The sequence below is a fragment of the Dermacentor variabilis genome, unplaced genomic scaffold, assembly GCF_050947875.1.
Source record: "Dermacentor variabilis isolate Ectoservices unplaced genomic scaffold, ASM5094787v1 scaffold_18, whole genome shotgun sequence".
NCBI lineage: Eukaryota > Metazoa > Arthropoda > Arachnida > Ixodida > Ixodidae > Dermacentor > Dermacentor variabilis.
The window spans coordinates 5,450,181-5,473,822 of NW_027460346.1; the positions used below are offsets into that span (position 1 = coordinate 5,450,181).

Here is a 23,642-nt window from a genome sequence, read left to right on the forward strand (position 1 = left end):
TAGTCCTCTTTCTCTGTCTCTGGTAGACCGTTTATAAACAAGTTGTTACGGCTCGATCTGTTGTTAAGATCATCTGCAACGTCGCCCAGCTCCTCATTTGTCTTTGATACGGAATGCCTTATGTCGTTTATTGTGCCATGGACAGAACCGACATCATCCCCGATTTCGCGGATGACACCAATGTCGCGCTCGATGCTACTAAGTTGCGCTCCTAAGTCTGCGATATTTTTGTTTATTTCGATTAGGGTAGCCGTCGTTTTCTTGAATTTTGCCCGATTGTCATCCATGAACTCTCTGAGGAGGATAAGAACGTCCTCAGTCTTAGGCCCTGGCTTGGCCTCGACATCAACAGCACAAAGGAGGAGCAAGGCAAAGCACAAGGAAGCAAGCGCAAGAGGTCTCGGTAAAAGTACATTGATGCCATTTACATGGTTGGTAGCTAAACATCGGTGTCCTGAGCATGGGCAGAAAGTGCGAGTACGAGCACGATACATGCTGAGATCAATGCCCATGACTCGGGTTTCATTCGCATTAACAAAACACTTCAAACAGCCAAAGGGGATCAACGGCCACTCAAGTACAACGATACTATTCAAAAAGAAATGAATGCCTACCTATAACAAAGCAGAACAGCAGCTTAGTGCTTGTAGCCTGCGGCTGCAAATCCCGGAGATTCCGTGCCGTTCCGCTGTTTTGATACCGATGTGGCCTCGGCAGCAACGCTCGCATCACCAATGAGCGAAGGCAGTGTCACCGGCCGTGACCGTGGCTTGGGCAAGGCAGGAAGCCGGCCAGGGAGCAAGCTAAACACAGAGACAAGCGAAAAAAAATTATTTGGTTGGGTTTGTGGCATTTTTATCTCTTCATTTTTCTATGTTGGTTACATTACTTTCAACTCTAGATCCCCAGTGCTGTACTTGAGTAATTTTTTTCAATACGCAAAGAATAGACATCTGTGTCATTTGCTACTGTGACCAGCCGAAAGCGCGTGACACGTCCAATGTGCGTCGAGCATGATACTCCCATACACCACGAAAGAAAGCAGTGAAAAGGTGGCATCGCTAGCCGCTCACGCGATCAGAGCTATACGTGTTATCCCGTTGTACTTTTATCGTGTGTGTTCTATTAAATGTGTGATTTTGGCACCTGGTATTGATGGTGAAGCATCAAACATAGCCAAGTGCGCGAGTTCACAATTGAATTCTTAATTTGCCGAATTTGGTGCCCCACCCACCCCAACAAAAGGGGAAAAAAAGCAACACATTAAAGGGCCCCTGAAACGGTTCCGACAAATTTTGTAGACGCGTAGGGTACAGCTAAAGTTAATCATTCGCACCAGAATTTGTGTGAAACGTCTCACATTAAGAGAGCTACAGACAATTACAAGTTACCCTCCTCCATAGTCATGCATTTTCGCAACGTTGGGCTGCCTTCTGTGAGTCGCTAGATCCACGCAAGCCTTTATCGCAACTATGGAGAACGGTGCCGACAAATTTTGTAGACGCGTAGGGTACAGCTAAAGTTAATCATTCGCACCAGAATTTGTGTGAAACGTCTCACATTAAGAGAGCTACAGACAATTACAAGTTACCCTCCTCCATAGTCATGCATTTTCGCAACGTTGGGCTGCCTTCTGTGAGTCGCTAGATCCACGCAAGCCTTCATCGCAACTATGGAGAACGGTGCGAGGACTGCGGACACTTCCCGTACAGCGATTCCCATTCAAGGCACTTGCCCTCTCTCAAAAGAGATCGGAGATTGACGTGGCAGAGGATTTCTGTGCCAGATTATCCGGCCAACTCACAGCTACCAACATTCCATCGCCTTCGAGCAGCTGTCCGCCACCACGTGATCACCGGTTGGATCTACCATTCTCGATCCACGAACTTAAGGCAGCATTAGCTTTGTGTAGCCGCACATCAGCGCCAGGACCTGACGGAATTTCCTACCGAGCTCTGTGTCACCTGGGGGAGCGAGCGAGAGGGGTTCTTCTTGAGGTGTACAATGAATCTTGGAGAAATGGCACGCTACCAACAACCTGGAAGACAAGTCGCCTTGTTCCACTGCTAAAGCCTGGCAAGTCGCCGTTGGATCTCTCATCATATCGCCCGATCGCTTTGGCGAGCTGTGTGGGCAAAGTAATGGAGAGGATGGTCCTAGGACGCCTGGAGTGGTACTTGGAGTACCACAACACCTACCCAGATGCCATGGCGGGCTTCCGACGCGGTCGATCATCGATCGATAACGTCGTCGACCTGGTGACCTACATTCAACATGAGAAACGCCGTAAGCGTCTCTGCGCATCCTTATTCCTCGACGTTAAAGGGGCGTATGACAACGTTACGCATGAAGCCATCCTCTCTGCTCTCGCAGAGGTAGGAGTGGGTGGTCGGATGTTTCAATGGATACGGAGCTATCTATCCATGCGATCCTTCTTTGTAAGCACCGAGGAAGGCCATACTTCTCTACATTATAGCTACCGCGGCGTCCCCCAGGGCGGTGTACTTAGCCCCGTGTTATTTAATCTAACACTAATTGCTCTCCTTGAGCACGTGCCAACCACAGTCAGGCTATCAATGTACGCGGATGACATCTGCATATGGACATCTGCAGTAACACGCCTTCAGCTGCGAGCGAGGATTCAGAAAGCCGCGACACAAACTGCTATCTACCTCCGTAATCGAGGCCTGGAAATTTCCTCCGAGAAATGCGCACTTGTGCCATTTACGCGCAAACCCATGGCAAACTACAGTGTAACGATAAATGGCCAAATAATACGACGGGTCCGATCGTACAAGTTTCTAGGTGTCATAATCGACAGGGACTTGTCATGGAGCCCACACATATCTTACGTGAAAAAACGGTTGACAGGCATTTGCCACCTGTTCAAGTTTTTCGCTGGCAAGACCTGGGGAATGTCGCCTAGTGCCATGTTACAACTGTACAGGGTGCTTTTTCTGGGATTTCTGCGATACAGCTTGCCAGCAATAAACAACACAGGCAAAACGAATCTACGCACAATACAAAGTCTTCAGGGTCAAGCGCTCCGGATCTGTCTAGGCCTGCCTCAGAGTGCTTCAACAGTGGCGACGATAGCAATCGCTAGAGACCACCTTGTCAAGACCCACATTGAAATTGAAGTACTCAGGACCCATATAAGGCATCTAGCCAGGACTCCTCATCACCATTTAGCCTCTCTACCAGCGGACAGGCCACACACATCTTTCAGCCAAACGATAACTGCATATGATGAATCATTGCCAGCTTGTTTCACTCCGGCTGCGAGACCTTCGATCCCTCCATGGTGCCTCGCTCAACCAAAAGTCAACCTCGCAATACCTGCTATCTCGAAAAAAGCTGATCTGTCATCACCAGCCCTTAGACAGCTCACGCTACTATATTTGTACGAGAACTACCGTGACTCTACGCATATTTACACTGATGGATCTGTCCTTCCAAGCAGCTCCGCGGCGGCAATCGTCATACCAGCGAAAGCTACAACAATCAAATTTAAGACGACCCACGCGACAACATCGACGGCAGCAGAGCTCGCAGCGCTCTTTACTGCTCTTCATCACATTGGTGATGAACCGCCACACAAATGGACAATATTCTGCGATTCGAAGGCGGCACTGCAGTCTCTACTGTCACCTTTACGACGCGGACCGCACGAACAACTAATATTCCATATTACAGAGACATTACACCATATAAGTGATGCAGGCCACGAAATAACCTTTCAGTGGCTTCCAAGTCACTGCGGGATCAGCGGCAATGAACGGGCGGATCACGCTGCCCGCTCAGCCCATACTGAGGAGTGCCATGTCCCAATTCCCCTTTCTAGAACTGACGCGGCACGGAAGCTCCGCCTACTTGCTCGGCAGTGCACCGCGTCGCAATGGAATGAGCGACATTTAAGAAATCCGCGACTGTACTCACTTGATCCAACATTAAGTCTTCGAGCACCCTCACAGCTTCGCCGTAGAGACGCCACGCTTTTATATCGACTTTGGTTGGGCGTTGCCTTTACTAAAGCCTATGCCTTCCGCATAGGGATGACCGACACCCCAACCTGTGACCACTGCGGCCATGAAGAATCAATTGGTCATATTTTGTGCACCTGCCCGCAGTACAGTCCACAGAGGGCATGCCTTAGCCACGAACTTGAACAACTGGACGACCAACCGCTATCCGAAAAAAGAATTCTGCAACATCGAAAGGACCTACCGTCACAGAAGAAGGCCGTGCAAGCGCTTTTGCGCTTTTTGCGATCTACCGGCCTGTGTGAACGACTTTAACTGGAACGCCTTTTGTGTGTGTGTCTCCAGGTGTGCGCGTTCGTTTTTTTTTGCGTTTTCCTCTCTGTCATCTTTCTAACCCCTATCCCCCATCCCCAGTGTAGGGTAGCAAACCGGAGACTCATATCTGGTTAACCTCCCTGCCTTTCCTCTTCATTCTCTCTCTCTTCTCCTCAACTCGTTCGCCGAGTGATCGGGTCTAAGCTCCGCCTTCACTGATTCTGCGTCATGATGGCACGTCGTGTCGTCGACTTCCGGTTCTCTAGGAGCGAGCGCGCGAAGCCTCTCCAAACTCTCCGCCAGCTGCTTGGCAGTTGACGCCAAGCGAGAGCTATCGAAGCCGCGTGCGTTGCGAGCATTCTGTCGCAGCGCCGAACGTGTCTGGTATTCGGGTAATCACACACTACCTGAATATTTCGACGGAACGGTGGAGGCATAAACTCAAGCTGATGAAGGAACTTGAGCATAGGCCTACCTGATCGGTCTCCACAGTCCAGCCAACCGTTGGCGCGGAGCTTAACCAGCCACACCAAAAGCTAATATTGCTCTAACCAAGTGTAAAACATCTTAAACATTTACAAAGACAACGTGCTAGCGATTACACTCCTGCGAAAAATTTACACCAGCTGCAAAGAATACATTTCATTTCGTTGCTGCTACTGTGTGTGGTTGAGCTCTGTGCCATCAGGTGACTGCACCGTGCAGGCCATTCACATTTGCGCTTCTGCTCATCCCGTGAACGACACGGTCAAACGTCCAGGCCCTCTTCCCTTGCGCTTGCGCTTACCCCACGGAGCAAGAAATATTTAGGAGTGGAAACTCCGCTGTTTGCGGCGACCAGAAAAGGTCACAAGCCCGCGGAGCCGATATCGTGCTGGCGGCGCCTGGCGGCCTGGAAAGAAATTACCGCTGTTGAGAGCGCGCCGGAGTGGCTGGAGCCGCCTGCCCGGGCGCTGCATATTTTTTTTTTTTGGCTGCGGCTTCTACGACGTGCCGCATGGCGCCGCCACTGTATATGGCCCCGTCGGCGCATACAACAATTGTGACTTTATCTGGTCGCCAGCGCTCGCTTGCGCTGACGGGAGTTTCACCTCCTATATGTCTTACTCCGTGGCTTACCCTAATACCGGACTCGCGAAACGCTATTGCGTTAGTAATCTTCAGGTGTAAAGTGACGGCCACAAACGCGCAAATCCTGGCGCCGATCGGATAGCAGCAGTCTGATGCGCTGCAGCCAGTCCGCTCGTCTGCTGCCTTGCAGAGGGGCACGATGTCGCAGCTTGACATATTGCATGTCGCTACGTTTGCAGTCCGCAACTGAACAAAGTCGAATCATGGTGCTCACGAAAAGGCAGGCCATCACTGACCGCGGAGCTCTCGTCAAAATGGAGCACGTTGTAACACAAGCAGACGACGCTTGCTGTGTGCCGGAAGTGCTTAAGCGTAGTGAGAAATTGTTCTTGTGCATTCTCTTTGTTGCTTTCTTTTTATAGAAACAAATTAACTCACCTTCCAACTATTACGAACACCCGCCGCGGTTGTTCAGTGGCTATGGTGTTGGGCTGCTGAGCACGAGGTCGCGGTATCGAATCCCGGCCACGGCGGCCGCATTTCGATGGGGGCGAAAACACCCGTGTATATATATGTAGGCGCACGTTAAAGAACCCCAGGTGGTCGTAATTTCCGGAGTCCTCCACTACGGCGTGCCTCATTATCAGAAAGTGGTTATGGCACGTAAAACCGCATAATTTAATTTTTTTAAACTATTACGAACATAATTTGTTCACCATAAAGGTGGAAAAATTATCTATGACATGTCCTGTGCAGCCAATTGGATAGCTCGCCCTACTGCCGTCAATTGGGTTATTTACGTTATATGGATAGGGGCGGCTGAAAATTCCGCCGAACAGTGTGCTGGGGTCGGCAGCGATGTACATTTTTGAAACCTTATAATAAATTACACGCTTTACGCGGAGCACTTAGGTACGTCAATTAATGATCAGAAGGACCTACTCTAACGACTCCGTACGCTTGTACAAAATCGTCAAAATTGTGTCAGGGTCCCTTTAAGCAAAACGATAGCGGCAAGCAAACATTTCCAACGAAATCCGCGCAGCAGAAAGAGAAGACGCGTAACGGTGCAGAATATTCGCTGACTTGCGGTACGTGCACTAGTATATTGAGCGAAAAAGAGGCGTACGCCAGCGCACGTACGCCGCGTCGCTGTCAGTGCGACCAGAATGTGTGAAAGAACTGCACGAGCAACGTATACGCAATGCACCAAGTAGCAATTCTCGGTATTACTATTCTTTTGTTTTATCAAAATGACTCCCCCCACCATTAGATATTACATATAATATGGTTCTTATAATTTTCACTGATAGCGTTCGTTGCAAGCCGGCTGCCGGAAAGAAGCAAACGCTCACACCCGCATAGCCCTGTAGTATCACTTCCGGAAACTTATTTGAATAATTGTGATACAAAATTTGCAGGACGCACAAGCTTCGCCTTTGGGAGAGGAACGCGATAGCGTCAAGAGATCCCCGACTGCTTGTCAGTTTTCCCGGGAAGCGCAGCTTCCTTGCGCATGCGCGGAGGCGACCGCGATGGTGTTGCAAGGAACCGTGCGCGCCGCGTCCATCTATGAATGGTAGAAACGCTGGAAAAGAGTTCGTGTTTGAGCATCCGCGTAACAGAATTATGTTTCCTGGTATATTAAAACTAAACTCCGACGCTATCGTGTCTGTAGGTTATGTTCAGGCAGTCCTTTACGATTTCAGTGAAGCATTTTACGTTGAGGAATTCAATTAGTTCAGCAAAGCCCCTGCGCCACGGGGAAGGGCTGCGTGGTTGTGGTTCGGAATGATATTTCGCTAAACGGTGTCCGACGCCGGCACCTGATTTTCTGCGACGCGGGGCTCTTAACGCTATCGCGTTAATAATAGAGTGGCATCGTGCTCAAAAGAATTTTAAAAAATATCAGGCGAGATTCCACCCAGAGATTCCAGATGGGAGGGGGAGAGTGAACCACTGTACTAAATACAAGGGAAATATGACGGCTCCTTAGCAAAAAATTTGTCGCTTGGTCGGGCACATTGAATAATCTTGGCAACACTATATGCCAACTATGCCCAATTTGGTCTTTTTAAAATGCATTCAAACTTGTCATTTTAGGTAAATTATGGTCAAAACTCGTTCCTTGACTTAACCAGGACCTGCATCCGCTGCTAAGAGCGCCTGTTTTGTTCTTTTTGTGCCAATTTCGAAGAATTGCTATGTTGACATTGGAAGTCGTGGAGAAGTGCGGTGAATCACTGCTTCGAGATCAAACTCGATAATATGTGATTCCTTGTTGGCTGAGTAGCGTTGAAGTTACATGCGCAGTAAGTTATAGCGCATCCTTTTTAGGCTTGCGAGAAAGCAGGATGCTGGAGAGTAGTGTACGATTTTAATATGTAAGTACAATCAATAAATTTTACAAGGACAGTGAATGATAAATTTATTTCTACTCAGAAAGAAGATAAACGCGAAAAACAAACCATGAACTGTCAATCAATATAGGGCAACTCATAAAAGAAAAAGCGCATGATAATACAATTAGCATGACCTACAATATGGTGCTCATACAGTGCGCCTACAATATAATAGAATACTAATGCATGATAATAAAAATAAGTTAAGCATACCAATGACACTTACGATGAAAAAAAAAGTATTTCAATGCATATGCATTGAAATAATGCATATGCATTATGCAATGATATGCATTATGCAATGCATATGCATTGAAAATGAAAAGTAACCTAGAACAAAAAAGTGTGGGCGAGTATTTAGATTTAGCCGTTTTTCTGGAGCAGGTATGTAAGCGCACTTGAAAATCATTTTTTTTTTTTACGTGCCGTGGTATCTCGTTCCAGACTTTCACTCCATTAAATTGCAGTAGTCGGTCTCCATAAACATTGTTAGTCGGCGGAAGATTGAAATTGTGTAATGTGACGCTTGTAGTTAGGCGGGGATGAAGAAGATTGTTAAATTAAATGTTTGTTGTGTTCAGTGACGCCATGAATGGTAAAATCAGTTTGACGTTGTCTAAAGATGTCAAAGGGTAAAATTTCCATTTCACGAAACAACGGCGCGCTGTGTTGATCATATCCAGTATTGGTTATTAATCTAAGTCTCCGCTTCTGTAGCTTCCGTAAGGGTTCAACGTATGTTTTAAACGTCCATCCCCCTGGATCGAAGCAATATGACAGGTGACTATAAAACAACTCGAAATAAAGAACTCCGAGAATATTACCATTAGAAAAATTTCTATCCATTAGCAACATACTCCACCTAGACTCTAATTTAGCGCGTACTGAGTTGATATTACTTTGTCAATTTGGGTGGCCGTCGAAAATTGCACAAAATATTTGAAATCTGTCATGCGCTCAAGCAGTCAGTTGTTTATTGTTGAGCGAAAATATTCAACACAAAAGTGTGCAAGGGGAGTGAAAAATTGTGTATTTAGTTTTCTTTACGTTAATTGTACATCAATTTCCCTGAAAACCACTTACAAATCTTTTTTTAAGTCTGGGTTTGTGTTATGCATGTTCCAGTTCACATAAGTTGTTAGCAGTAACCATGAGCGCCGTAACGTCTGCGTGTCTCCGCGGAATTTATTATCTTTAGTCGGTCATTCACCGTACACGGTCGACCGATTCTTTACAAGTACCGCGCGAGCGTCGACTGGTCATCCGGTCAGCGCCTTCTGACCGCGCGAAGCAACGAAATGAACAAGAGTAGCGCATGAGCACCAATTTCACTGGAGGCGCAAGTTTCGTCTGCTAGGCCCTTTCCACTAGCAGGACACAGTCTCTGGCATGATTAACTCGGTGCAAGCTCCCCTGATCATCGGAAATAACGGTTTCCAGTGAACTTGGTGCGCACAGGTGCGCATGCGCTACTCTTGCTTATCTCGTCGCTTCGCGCGGTTAGAAGAGGCTGACCGGCCGGCCAGTCGACGCTCGAGTGGTACTGTTAAAAAGTCGGTCGACTGTACAGCGAAAACATCGAGGGTACGCGAACGGATCCCTGCAGTACCCCTCTTTTTATGTTTAGTAAAGATGATGAAGTATTGCGCATTACGACCACTTGTTTGCGACTGCTTATGTAAATATATATAAAGTCGGAAATTTTGACGTGCAAAGCCTAGTGTTTTAACTTCGTTAGCGAAATCCGGTGTTCTACTGTATCGAAAGCTTTCTTTAGGCCAACGAAAACTACGCAGCTGCAAGCAGGTTATTGTTTAATGCCGTGGTAATTTCTTCTGCTAAAGTTAGCACAGCTGATGAAGTGGAGTGATGCTACACTCTAAAAACTAGGAAGGGTATCGCAGGAGTGAAGCTGCCGGTTCACTCTTCAAAGCGTCGTTTTACTCTCGCAAAATGTCGAGGAGAGTGAAATGCATTGTTCACTCTGTCACCAAGGAGAGAGTGAAATGTGCTTTTCACTCTCCCCTTCAGAGAGAGAGAGTGAAAAGACTCTTGCGATATTAGAAAAGAGAGACTCTTGCGGCAATAGAAAACAAAACGTAGCGTAATCTTCTGCTTCAACTGTAGGTGGCTGGCCCCGAACAAGGCAATGTATCATTCATGCACGCTGAGCAAAGAACACATCGTTTTGCTTCTAAGTGAACAGGCCGCCGCAGTTCAACGGAACGCTAGCGAGCGCTCTACTTTTTCACTCGGAGTTGCTCCACCGCGCGCGCGCGCGCTCAAGATCGCGGAACAACACAGCACCGGAGAAAGATGACCGTCCGCCGAGCAGCACAGCAGCAGCCAATGCCTTTCAGCAGCAAAGGCCAGCCAAGGGAGATCGTATGTCAGCCATCTCGCGTTGCCACGAAAACACGACTGTCGTTCGTCATGCCTTGGATATAACAGCAAATCCTCCACGGTAAGTGAATTCTAACTTAGGTGCACATTGTCCGTATATGTCATGCTATCGCCAGGAAGTCGTCGCTGCGCTTAGCCGACGCGATTGACAAAGGACTAGGCATACGCGCTGTGTCTCTCGATGTCAATCGAAAAAGCCAGTCGTCGCGATAACTGCATGTGATTTTATCACTTTGCCGTTGTCCGTAAGAGCTTTAAAAATCGCAAACGCTGCCAGAACTATGGTATGTTCAATAAGACGCCAGGCGAGAGGACGCTTAAAATGGTTAGTTCACCAGCCCGTGATTCCGAGCCTATGCGGAGCGTGATTAGCGTGCGTTTTGTGTGTTTGAATTTATTGAGTTTGGCAGTCTACTGTGTACAGAACGCTGTTGAACTAAGGAATCACATAACAGAAAACGTCATATTTCCGGCAGCATGCTTTTTTTTATAAATAAACCGCGCGCTTGACGGTGTCTCGCGCAGGGGGAATCTGCGACCACTGAAGTTACGTGCAGCACCAGTGCTAGTTAGAAACTTTGCCGCAGGCATTCAGCTGCGTGCTGCAAGAGGTCAGTTGGGCGCGTTATCTTGAACTTACTGAAAAGGCTTGAGGAATCCATGTTTTATGCTGAAAAAAGTATAAACCCCATATAAGCGATCTTGCGCGCGGCAGCTACAAGCGACGCGACGGAGATTGCTGTCGCGTTCGCTCGTCGCCTACAAGTCGTACTCCGTGCGAGCGACGATTTTGAGCGACGCCTCCCCGGTGTTGCCGGCATGAGGGCTGCAGTCACGCGTGACGCGTGCTTTAGTAATTTACGTTGATGTATTTTACTATAAAAAGTAGCATAAAATATTTCCGGAGGTCTTGCAGTACGTTCTTATCCTTGCACGTATAAAAATTGAATCATTTGCTCGTTCCGCGCGACAATCGGTAGTATTTGAGCGATGTATGTACATCCAGTTCCGGCTTCGCGCTATTGGCTAGTCGTTCATAGCACTTCTGGGCGACGAGCGACGATTTCTAGATTTCCAGAACTGAGCCATCTGTTCAAGCGACGGCCCGTTTTGTCGCTCGAAGCCGTCGCTCGTCGCCGTCGCGCACTAAATCGCTCTCACAGTGTTTATCCCTAAGACTGAACTGTTTTTGCTCATGTTGAAATGGTGCGATTATAGGTCTGGTTTTGTCTCCTGTTGCGGTTTTCGTGCACGGTGCGAAACTGAAAGGATGCTTATGTCTACGAACTCGGTGAATTGTCGAGCAGCTAGTTACGCATCGGCATCGAATATAACGGCTGCTGTGTGGAAAAACAATTGCAGGGGCGCTTTGCATACGCTTATTGTTTTGGACATGCCTGTGCATTTGCTAATATGAGTTGGCGTGTCAGAGTTATGTCATATGAACAGCTAAATCAGCCTTCCTCTGGGGGTTACAAGCGTAATGTGTGCATTTTGCTATAGCATGGCAGATCAAGATGTGTTTATCGCTTGAGTATTTTTAGTAGAGAAATAAAATATCAAAATAAAATGTTGCTTTAATTCCGTGTTACCAGTCTGTCGTACACAGAACAATAGGTTTGTGTAATAAACTAATAACTGCGGTTTAACTGCAACTTTTACATGCCTACAAGAATCTAAAATGCTAGATTTCAAACTGCAGCAGTAGTCGGGTCTGTCAAAAATGAACTCCACTGCGCACCTCATGCATGAAAATAAGTTCATGCCTTTTAGTAAGCTTAGATGCAGGCCGCAGTGAACTTGTTAGTATTGAAATGTGGGTAAGCTTGCCATAACAAGCCTTGTTGCCCTTTTTTATAGGCACATCTATATATCCATTGAGCTGAAGGACAATATTTTCATCCCTACTGAGCATCATGTTTGCAGCTATAATCCTCAAATTATGGCTTCAGCAGTGGCACAACCAGGGATGGTGCGGGGGGGGGGGGCACACTGGGCACGTGCTTAGGATGTGTCACAAGTGGTGTTTGCGATACACCAGACTCATGACAGACCTATGACGTCTGAAAATGACCAATATCCTATTCATTAGCAGAAGTATTCTAACATTCATGAAAAACAAGGATGAACTGTGGTTTATTTGTTTTTTTGCTTAAATCTAAAAATTGAAGTTAGTTTAGCAGTTGACTGTTGCAGTCATTTGGATGTTTTGCATGCATTTCACTAGGAAGACTAAGAGCTAAGACTTTTTTATTGCCATGGCCTTGACTGTCTTGATGTTGTTTTGCACCATGCCCTTGTGTTGACTTTTGCATACGATATTTTTCAGGCACCCGCTTTATATAACGCAAGAAGGCAGCTGCAAGGACACGAGGATGTGAAAGAGCCAGTGCAGCGCGACTTCACGTTGTGCAGAGGAGCCAATGCCAAAAAATCAAAATACATTGGCATGTTATTTGGACAAGAAAACTAGTATGTGGGTATATTGGGTGTACCATTTGACCAAATGTCAACAAAAATCAAGATACAGTATGTTACACGAAGATGAAAATTCTCACGTGCTCCAGGCAGTCATCTTAACATGGTATATTTATGTAATGTCTCTGATTGGAAAGTCAAATCAAGTATGCTCTCTGGAGACAAACACATAGCAGCAAGTGTCATTGAAAAGTTAAAAATGTGTTTTAAGAAAGCTGATTAGTTCTGAGAAGTGACTGCTTTTTGTCTTGCCTCTCAACAGATATATCCATGTGATAAAAAAATAGTGGTACAATGAAATTGCATATTTGCTTAGCGACATGATACATACTTGCAATGAGCACGGTGCCTGTGTTTACTATAAAAAGCAACAGCCCATGCTTGGTTAGGGTAGGCCCACTACAACATGCAGGCATGGGTGATTGGCGCTTTTTTTATTTCTGTGTCGTGAGGTTTATTGACGTGCGTATAGGTGCAGTGGCACGCAGTATGGCTAGTACAAAAAAGGGGGGTGGGGCAGATATATGTAGCTCACTGTACGCGACACAGGGCAAAGGAAATCTGTGTTCAGCAACTATGTTAAATGCCATGTATGTAAATTTTACAACACTACTCGTTCGAAGCGCGCACAGGTGCATATTGAAGAAAAGTTTCCAGGGTAGATAATTTAGTTCGTAATTTACACTAATTTTGCTCTAACCACGAGACATAATAATTTGAATATACTGCATGGAAAAACCTAGAGCGAATTAAATTGTGTGTCAGTTTCGTGTATATACATATAGTCGTTCCTATGCATCAGGTTTTTTGCGTAATGCATTAACAGTTGACAGCCTATCTTATGATGTGTACTCTGTTTACATTACAATTGTTTATTAGTTTACTCGTTTGTTTTGCGACTGATGAAATGCCGGCATATATATATTTTCAACATTTGACATAACCCTGTATGTTTTGCAGGGACAACCCAGGACGTGCATTTCTCAGCACCCAGTCAACTGCCAAAAGTGACTCAAACACAGGCCACCAGTAAGTGGACATCAGTTGCAATTTCACATTATGCAGTTGGCGGCTGCCTTGTACGGAGGCTTTTTTTTTAATGAGATGGTGATGTCGTTCTAATGTACATTTTGACCACAAAGGTGCGATCATGTCTCACAGAGGCATATATGGTTGCTATTCTCTGCGAGGGACGTGTTCTCGTGTTCGTGAAGCATTTGTGTTTGGCAGTATTGTCGCCCAATGAGTCAGATATAAACACTAACTCGCCACTGCCGGCAAGTAGTTGCGAGAAACGCATTATGACGCTGTAAAGTTATTTCATTAATTCGAAGGAAAGTTTTGCAGCAGGAAAAAAGGTTGCTATTCCAGGTAAACATGTCTTTTTCTCACAGGTTATTTAGCCAAACTGTGGATGCATGAAATTCGTGACTTATGAATAGATTTTAATTTATTCTTTAGTAATGCTTCTAAAAGAGACTAGAAATAGCATGTGACTACCTCTGCAATCAGCAGACCATACATTTACAGTCATAAGTGGCAGTTCCATGCAGTCTCGCACTTTATATAACCTTTCCTTTCAGCAACATTGGAACTGGTGGCTGCGTTTTCAGAAGGAGAAGTGCACTTGACACTGTATATGTATGTGTGAATTCGGTTTTCTTCGTATGTGTCGGCTCACTGACAAACAGTGCAAAAATCTGTTGTACCATGAGCCTGACGACGCCTTCTGCTGCTAGAAATGCGGCACTTCGTATTTTATAGTACTGCATGACATTTAAATCAAAGCTACCACATAAAATGATCAAGAAAACTAACCGCTGTTATAGCTGTTTTCCTCAAAGAACGCTTGTCCTTTATGGGCTGTGTTAATCTGAGCTCTCCACCGATGTTTGAGTAGTATTATCCCTTAGTGAGTGAGAGATTGGGGGCAATTAATCGTGTTAGTGTTTAAGTGGTGTCCTAATTATGTGCATTTGTTCCAACAAAGTTGTCTAGATTACTTTATTGTGTAGTGTAAAGCTTATGAAACCATCAGCAACTACTGAGTTGCTAACACGCATATGGATTTGTCGCTATACAGGTGGAACTCGGCTGTACCACTGCAGTGCTGCAGAAATTGCCTTCACCAGCGGCTTTGCAACAGCTGTTTCGCAGCATGTCGGTATGTGTTAATTTATAATTATGTTGGGATGGGCTAGTATTATGGACCACTGCTACTCTGTATTGTGACAGATCCATATGATAAGGGATGTAATGGGCACAGCGAAAACCTTTGAATTTTTTACTATGGTACATAAACAGGCTCTCCTTTTCGTCACGAGCAGGAGAGAAGGGCATGCAGGCACTCCTGAATGTACATATATTTCAAAACATGAGAGAGACATACACACACACACACACACACACACACACACACAATTAAACTAAAGGCAGGGACGTTCCATCTTTCATCTTGAATTGAATTGTGCAGCGCAAAAATACAACACAGACCACAGAGAAGCACACATGTTAACAGGTTTGATACACACGTTAGTTCAACAGATTTGATATTTCAAGTGTGCTATTTTACACAAGGGGAAGGGAAAGGGGAGAAAATCTGAAAAAAAAGTGGAGTGGAAAAAAAGGAATCGTGCCAAAAAGCATGAGAAGCATCGCGCAGCCAGGATCACCAGCAGGACATCTAAAAAGCACTCTGATAAAATTACATACAGGACAACCTTAGGTATAGTTTGTTTCAATCAACTCAGATCACATGCAGCCATTACTGCAATCAAGTTGTTTCCTTATGTCATATGAGGGAATGATGTGGGCCCAAAAAACTGTTTAGAGCTGAAGGATTATGTTCCATTCTAGCCTCATTGCCTGCTTTTTTATCATATTGTTATCAGCTGCCTATGTTAGGGACAAAAAGTAAAAGTACGAACTGTTTCCCGATTCGCCATTCCACACAACATGTCTTTGTGACTATATGTACATGCAGATGATCCATAGTTGAAAAATATTCAGTACAGTAGAATCTCATTACAAGATGCACTTGGTTGTAAGAGACATCTGAAAATGGCTTGGTTGGTTTTCCGATGTTTGCCACGTTAACAATACTGTATACAAGAGACACCTTTGTTACTAAGGATGACTTTTTAAGTATCCACTACTTCGAAGGGACACAACCCAGACACATTCACTTTGTGCACCTTGTGTGCTCCGAAGGGCGTAAAGATCACGCAATCCTTACACAAGTCAATCGCGCATGTCTCTTTTAGCATGAACCAGAAAAGGAGGGCAACGAGGACAGTGCAGGGCAGAAAGCGTCGGCAGTTGAAGCTGACGAGCGTCTAAGAGCACCTCAAAGGTACTGCGAGCAACAAGGCTTGCAAAGTGAAGTGTTCAAATTCCAGAAGTTGGGAAGGAAGCTAACACAATCTACAGTCACTAAAAAGCTGTGAATGTCTTCTTTAAAGGGCCCCTAAACTACCGAGGTTGAAATTTAGTTGCGGTGTTGCAGGTCTACACAATAAGGCAATGAACAGGTAGCCACGAGAATTTTTCGAAACGGTGCAGTAATAGTGGAGCTACGTGTGTTTGATTATCGAAAAGTAGTCCCCACTCATTTTACTCTTTCATCTGGTACATGCCATATGGACAGTATCGTCTTTTCCTTGCCTAGTACACCTCCAAATGTTACGGGACAGGCCAACACCAACAAGCTCTGTTGCTGCCGCGCTGGCCCGTCGTCCTGCGAGGGGTGGCGCTAATACAACGGAACTATATGGTGACTCGTGTTGAAGAGCCTCGTAGGGAGACCCTTCTGTTGGCATTTCTGTTCTTTGCCCCATTGGCTGCCCACAATGGCATCGCGCGCAACGCGACGAGGAAGAAGGAGTGTGTGTATTTGCTTGCAGGCCTTGCCGGCAGTCGTACACTTTCGTTCAACCAATCGACAGCACCGGAAACTGGTGACATCATCAGAGACAGCCTGGTGACGTCAGGGCAAACTGGGGGGTGCAGGATAGGTCCAGAGAGGCGCACGGGGTCATTTTCTTCATATTGTGGTGCTCCAGCAGTGCTACGCACTCTGGCATTTGGCTTCGTCGATCGTGACGGCATTCTGATTTCGATACGCGTGTTTACTTGAAATGTTCAAAAAATGTCGAGAAGTGGTTTAGGGGCCCTTTAAGCCACCCTGAGCATTTATTCCTTCAGATATATCAAAACATACTTTAGTGATGATGCATAATAAAGTGATCTAGTCTGGCTCCTCAGTGTCTTAAAATTTTTGGTTTCGAGAGACATGTTTCCCGTGCCTCTTGAATATCTTCTGATGAGGCTTTACTGTAATATACACAAACAATTGTAACTCCTCCTGCAAGTGTTATTCATTAAGCCCGGTCACTTATGTGCAAAGCTTGTGGTTGAGTCTTGGTGTCCGTACTTTTTAGAGCTATGTTTATTAATTCATGCTGTTCTTATTGGTTCTTCGATGCAGGAGACAATGCCTACGAAATTATTGGCCCTGATCATGAGAGCCCTCAAGGGGCAAACAACATCTCTGTTGCAGAAGTGAGCCCGGTACCACTTGGAAGTTACCATGACAGATGACACGGCAGCAATAGATACAGAGACTGCCACGTCTACTGCAGCTGCAACAGTGTACGAGGCAAGCAGCAGCGCGTCAGCATCAGCAGCAGTGTCAGAAGGAACCACACCAGGCCTGGTAGAGCAACATGTGTGCTATCACTGACTTTTTTTGTAGTGGATACAACTCATTTGCTCAACATACAAAAGCTTTTCACCACGACTGTGAACCAGTGTTATTGTGCAGCAAGTGCAAGACTAAGTTAGGTGTTATAACACAGTACAAGCATCACTTTAATATATGCAAATGCAAACATATTACAGTTGTTGCCTCCCCAGCCAGCCCACATAGTGACAACAATGTGGAACACATGGTGGGACACACCTCTCCCCCATTACAAGATAGTAGAGACTGTCAGTGTTGTTGCTAGATTGACTGGTCTTTGTAGGCAACTAGAAGGACAACACAGGTGTCATAAGATTGTTGTTGATGTTGTTGTTGAAGAGGTAAAAAAGAAGTTTGATGCAGCTGAAGTGCCAACTGATATTGAGCAAATCAAAAGCAACCACCTGAGAAAGCAACACTATCGAAATTTGGGTATCTAATGTGCCGCCAACTCTGGTAAGAATGGCATAGGACAGAAGTGTGATGAAAATCACACAGACACTGCTGTTGCATCACTGGCCACAGAGAGCAGCGACTTGTAGGGCAAGAGAGTCAACTGAAACTAACATTATGATATAGTGTCATGCTCCCATGTGACCACTTTTCAAGTTATTTTGCAAGATACAGCTCAACCTCCAGAAACGAGACTGCAACTTGTCTGTAAAAAAGCTTTCACAAAAAATTATTCATAACACTATTAACATAGCAGTATCTTTTTTTTGTGTCGGTTCGAGGTTCCCGGCTGTCCATTAATGCAAAAATTGAGGAAAAAAAGAACATGTGTCGTACTTACACCTTTTTAACAAGTACGAGGGGGACAGAACTTTTCTAGTCATGCATCTTCCTCATACTATCAAGTTTTTAAATGCCTTTTATAATTATTATTACCAGTTATATCTGAGTGCATTGTATGCATGTAGCAGGTGTAAAATCAGGTCAGTTGGATCAGATGCCTTATCTGCAAGCGAGCCCTATATTCAAGAAATGTGAATTAAAATAGTTACGTTAGAGACGCAGTCTTTCAGCACTTTATTGCCTGTGGTTTAAGCATTGCTCAATACTTTTGTGGGTGGCAATTTCAACCGGCACAGCACTGCGCTTTGCCACAGTCACATTTGTCTTCAAAGCGGTGTTTACCATTTGTGTTGATCTGTTTGTGTATGCATAGAGCAAGTTTTTAATTTATATTTTTCTGCATTCTTCTGCTTGCACTAAGCTTGTATAAGGCAGTTACAAAATGTGCGTCCCTATAACGAACTGTTCTGTTGAGCTTACACTTGCAAATAATCGTGTTCAGATGGCCGTACTTCTATGCGGGTGCACCGCTAGCTTTGTGTATGTTCTCATGTTTGTATGAAGCTTATATAAGCTAGTTAGAAAATGTATGTCACTAAGCACTGTGATATTCTTTAAAGAACTGCTTGGTTGGTTTTACACTTGTGAATTAGTATTGAGGCGGTGGTATTCCCATGTATGCCCACTGCTAGCTTTCTGTGTCCTCACGTGTTTGTATTAAGTTTCTACAAGGGAGTTACAGCATGTACGTCACTAAGCGCTGTGATATTTTTTAAAGAACTGCTTTGTTGGTTTTACACCTGTGAGTAATAGTACTCGGGTGGCACTAGTCGTGTAGGTACACAGGGACCATTTGTATACATTATGCTCATGTAAAGCAGTTACAAAGTGTATGTCACTAATTACTGTGATATTTGTTGAATTGCTGTGATGGTTTTACACATGTGAATAATAGTGGTCAGGACACAGTACTTGCGGTGTATAGTTGAATTTATACACTGCCAAGACATGGGCTGTATACGTACCAAAAGAAATGTATGTCATTATATTGTTGTGATTATTACTGTTTGGATTTTATTAAACTGTAATAAAATTGTTTCTTGTATCTATTGAGGTATGGCAATTTGTCATGCAACCAAACTGAGGACCTGAACTTGTGCATACAAATAAACAGCTAATTTAAGAGTATACTGCTCATATTCTGCTAAACCAGTTTAACAAATCTTGTACTACAATGCTGGAAAAATGACAGAGCTGACTCGGATGTACAGAAAAAGTTCTGCACTGGCTGAAGGACTGCCCCACACTGGAGTTCGTAATGTTGCGTTTATTGGAGTAGAACAGAAAGTGCACTTCTATTAAAAATGCGACAGTCGGTGCAGAAACATAAAGCAGACGAGCGGATGTGGCACATTTTTTTCAGGGCCCTCCATGCCTACTACTGCATTTCTAGTCTTCCTGTGCTCTGCGTATAAGCCCCTGTTCAGCCAAGGTTTTTACTCCATGACAGTTGTTCTACTGGGTTCGTAGCAATATTGAAGAAAAAAAATTCTGTGGTGTTCAAGGACTTTCGAGGCCCCGACACAGTAACTTCAAGGACCTCGTGCAATGTGTGTAGTAGTTTGGACAGGCAATAACTTGTTCAAGAACACCGTTAACTTTAATGCAAACAAAAGAAAACAAAACAAATCGCATTTCAGTGATTTCAAACATTTGAAAGACTGCTAATTTGCCTTTCACCGCCCACCACTAAACGCACACAAGGAAGCATTTCAAGAAAGCGCTCAGTTTTTCTGCAATAGCACAATTAACTACTTGGACCTGCAACATTTGCAGTTTTTGAATACTGTTTGGTTTGACAGTGTATGTGATGTCATCTGTTGCCTCAGCTTTTTTCAGCATCAAATAAGCAATAGTCATTTCTAATTTCTTTTTATTGTGTCTGTCGCTCTCAATTTACTCTTCACGGCTTCTCTTCGAATGCCTCAACTGTTGAGCTTCCTGCTTCTGCTCCTCCAAGCACATTTGTCGCCGGTTCCATGTGCATAAAACTGGTATCTGCAGCTCCTTTGTAATTTCAACTTTAAGGATGTCGCTTTCCTTTTATTACCTCCAGAGACAATTTTCTGTGACATGCGAAAGAGTGTCACAGATGGGAAAAAAAGCGCTTGGCAATGTCTGCTAAGTCTAGCCAAGTGTACAAGTTTAAGGACTTTCCAGTACTTCTAAAAATTCAAGGGTTTTCAATGCCTTGAAAATGGCATTTTAGAAATAAAGGATTTTCAAGGATCGCTACAAACCCTGGATTCTAGCACCTAAATAATTTTACAAGCTTATTTTGGCATGGAGTTAGGAAATTCATGCTTTCTAGCTAACGCTGCACTATCTCTGTACAGTGAAGCCACGAGAGCGCAACTATTTTGGAGTAAAGAAAAATACTGAAAGCTTTTAATACCACTCTTCTTTTTTTCTATGGAGCTTCGTATTGCCTAGTTAAGTTTACGAATGTGCCTGGTTTTGGAGGGCGTTTCTTCGACATTTTCTGGAAGAAGCAGATGTCTAGCCCCCGTATTCAGAAATGTATCTTAATACAAAGCTCATGCTTGACTTGATATAAACGACGCCTGGTGCGAACGTCCCCCAAGACGCTCACTGCCTTTCTTTTGGTGCGTTCACGACTTGCGTCGTTTAGATCAAGTCAAGCATCGGCTTCAAGTTATGATGCATTTCTGCATATGGGGGTAAGCGTGCACAATTCCGGGCAACGCACTGTGCCATTGACACCGAGAGAAAACGGGGAAAACAGAGTTAACCACTTATGCTCCTAAACTTTCGCGTACCTGTGATGTGCGTGTATCGTGGAAGAAGAAACAGCGCAAACACAAGGACGAAAAAAAGCATCAACCACACCAGCGCTTCGTGGTGTGGCATGTTTTCGCGTCGTCCTTGTGTTGCGCTGTTTCTTCTAAAATGTTCAACCAACTAGCCGGCAAGTCCATCCTGTGCATATATAAATTGAACACACGCATGAATGTAGATGGTCTTCGAAGCTTTTAGAACGAGCACTGCCACAGGATACGAGCAGTGCACGCGTAACAAGTGGACACATTAGTCATTTAAACATGCGTGCCAATGCATTTGACGCGGCTATCGGCATAAGCAGTCTCCAAATGTTGGATTGCATGCGCTTCAAAACGCTAACGATCCGCTGCTAATGCAGGACAACAGCTCACAGGGACTGAACCAAACTCTAAACTAATGCACTTGAAAAGAACGCCTACACGGCAGCGTGAGTAACGTCGAAATGCCTGGTACTGGCGTCGCAGTTGCTCACCAGTATACGCGCGAATTAAATTCACATACGTGGATGGTTGGCGCAATACTTTGTATACGCGTATTTTGGAGAACATGGACTGGAGAAGCACTCGATCATGAGCTGAACGGCACATTTGTTATTTTCCTGCGGTGACGACAAGCCGTGAATAGTTCTCACGTTGTCGTCTACGTTGTCTTCCTTCGTTAGTCGTAGCAAGGAATGAAAATGATGCAAACGCACACGTATTCCAGTACACAACAGCACAGCACACTGCAGAGAAACCCCACCCACCACAGCCGATTCATCAAATACGTTTGGTATATATATAACCTCTAAAAGAACACGACTTCGCGTGGCGGCGCTGTGGTGTAATGGTTATGATGTGTGGTTTGAATTGTACAAGTGCGAGTGTACGCGGGTTCGAATTCACATGATGTATAGAGCATTGTGATTCTTGATAAGTATGTGATTCCCTTGACAATTGTATTCTAATTAGATTGTGTGACTCCTGATTGTGAAATTTGCGAAGATATTTGCAGATTAAGTGTTAATTCGCTTTTTTTTCTCCTCAGTGGCGTTCGTGACGCATACGCATAGGCCGCTTCAGAGCAGTCACGCCTCACGGTAGGCAGCAAATAGCCAGGAAAAATGACTTTAAAATCCTGCATAACTTTGCTCACGCCTATTCTGAAGGCCGCTTGGAATCGGGCCAGTGTCTCTGAGGAGCCGCCTAGGGAACAGTATATCAGCGGCCCTAATTTCATCTGATTTCCTGCCTGCATGCGTGACCAGGACTTGGCTAAGAGGGTATTGGGAAGAGTACTAGCACTCTGTTCTGAAGGAGTACAAGCACTCTGTTCTGAAGGAGTACAAGCACTCTGTTTGGGGGAGTAGAAGTACTCGGTCTGGCGGTGTACTATTAACCCTGCGGGGAGAGTATTAGCACTCTGCGGAAGAGTACTAGCACTCCCTGTGGGAAGAGTATTATCACTCTGCGGAAGAGTACTAGCAATCCCTTGCGGTGGAGTAACAAAACTCTGTCAGGAGGAGTTGACCTACTCTCTCTCAAAGAGGGTCGATCTACTCTGGAAAAGAGAGTGAAATATGGGACAAGCAGCTACTCCCTCAAAGAGAGTGCCCGGCACTCCCTTAGTTTTTAGAGTGTACCCGAATGCATGTTGGTCAGGCCAGATTGCATGGTGTTTGTCAAGAAATATGTGTACATGTTTTGCAATAATTTTCATAAGGACGGTGCGTTGCACACGTTGGTATTCTATACTGAAACTATTGATAGCGCGAAATGGCACGAACTAAACAAGAAAGATGCACGGACTAGCGCAGACAACTGCTGCCTCACATGCCAGGAAGCGGTCCTTGCACGGCACACGAAAAAACAACATTTAGGTATGTCGATGATTTAGGTATACTGGTGGACGCGAATAGTTCTGTTACAACGCGAGCCGATATGCTTAAGCTTTTCACAGCGCTTGGCCGTGTATCGTATTTGTCTAGTTCGTACCGTTCCGCGCTGTACCCGCCGTGGTTGCTCAGTGGCTATGGTGTTAGGCTGCTGAGCACGAGGTCGCGGGATCGAATCCCGGTCATGGCGGCCGCATTTCGATGGGGGCGAAAACATCCGTGTACATAGATTTAGGTGCACGTTAGAGAACCCCAGGCGGTCAAAATTTCTGGAGTCCTCCACTACGGCGTGCCTCATAATCAGAAAGTGGTTTTGGCACGCAAAACACCGTAATTTTTTTTTCCGCGCTGTCAATAGTTTTAATTTGCAATAACTTTTTCGAAAATGTTATTGCTAGTGCTCAAAACAGATATAGGTCTGTACCTTTAGGGATCAGAGCGATTGCTGCCTTTGTATGCCGGTACGACTCTGGCTTTTTTTGAACAAAAGGGATACTTTGATGTACGCAACGAACGGTAAAATGCGTTACATAAGACGTGGCCCACGATATCAATATCATCTTTCACTAATTAACAACAGTATGTTGAATTTCCTCTAATGTTGTGAACAGCAAATCAACGTATTCGATAAATAGTGTGAAATATATTGGTTTCTATTAGAAGAGAACTGCGCCGCTAATACTGACCCAATTTCAGCGAAATATTAATTAGCGTTAATC

At 45.0% G+C, this 23,642-nt stretch overlaps 1 protein-coding gene across 2 annotated transcripts; it reads left to right on the forward strand.

The window, feature by feature from the left end:
* Positions 1-10,099: 10,099 nt before the first annotated feature.
* Positions 10,100-19,293, forward strand: LOC142568374 (uncharacterized). Of its 2 annotated transcripts, XM_075678374.1 has the most exons (5): positions 10,100-10,235; positions 12,504-12,646; positions 13,613-13,681; positions 14,736-14,816; positions 17,139-19,293. In XM_075678374.1, exons 2-5 carry the CDS (start codon positions 12,598-12,600, stop codon positions 17,249-17,251), a joined length of 312 nt encoding a protein of 103 aa, XP_075534489.1. In that variant the 5' UTR covers positions 10,100-10,235; positions 12,504-12,597; the 3' UTR covers positions 17,252-19,293. The 2 variants fall into 2 exon arrangements, 1 of the variants encoding a protein (XP_075534489.1); XR_012825421.1 differs by lacking the exons at positions 10,100-10,235; positions 12,504-12,646; positions 14,736-14,816 and having other exon boundaries at positions 12,655-13,681.
* Positions 19,294-23,642: the final 4,349 nt, after the last annotated feature.

Coding starts and splice junctions, on each gene's coding strand:
- LOC142568374 (XM_075678374.1), top strand. CDS start 12,598: ATGCCAAAAAATCAAAATACATTGGCATGTTATTTGGACAAGAAAACT. Junction 12,647..13,612: donor TTATTTGGACAAGAAAACTA/GTATGTGGGTAT, acceptor TATGTTTTGCAG/GGACAACCCAGGACGTGCAT. Junction 13,682..14,735: donor GACTCAAACACAGGCCACCA/GTAAGTGGACAT, acceptor GTCGCTATACAG/GTGGAACTCGGCTGTACCAC.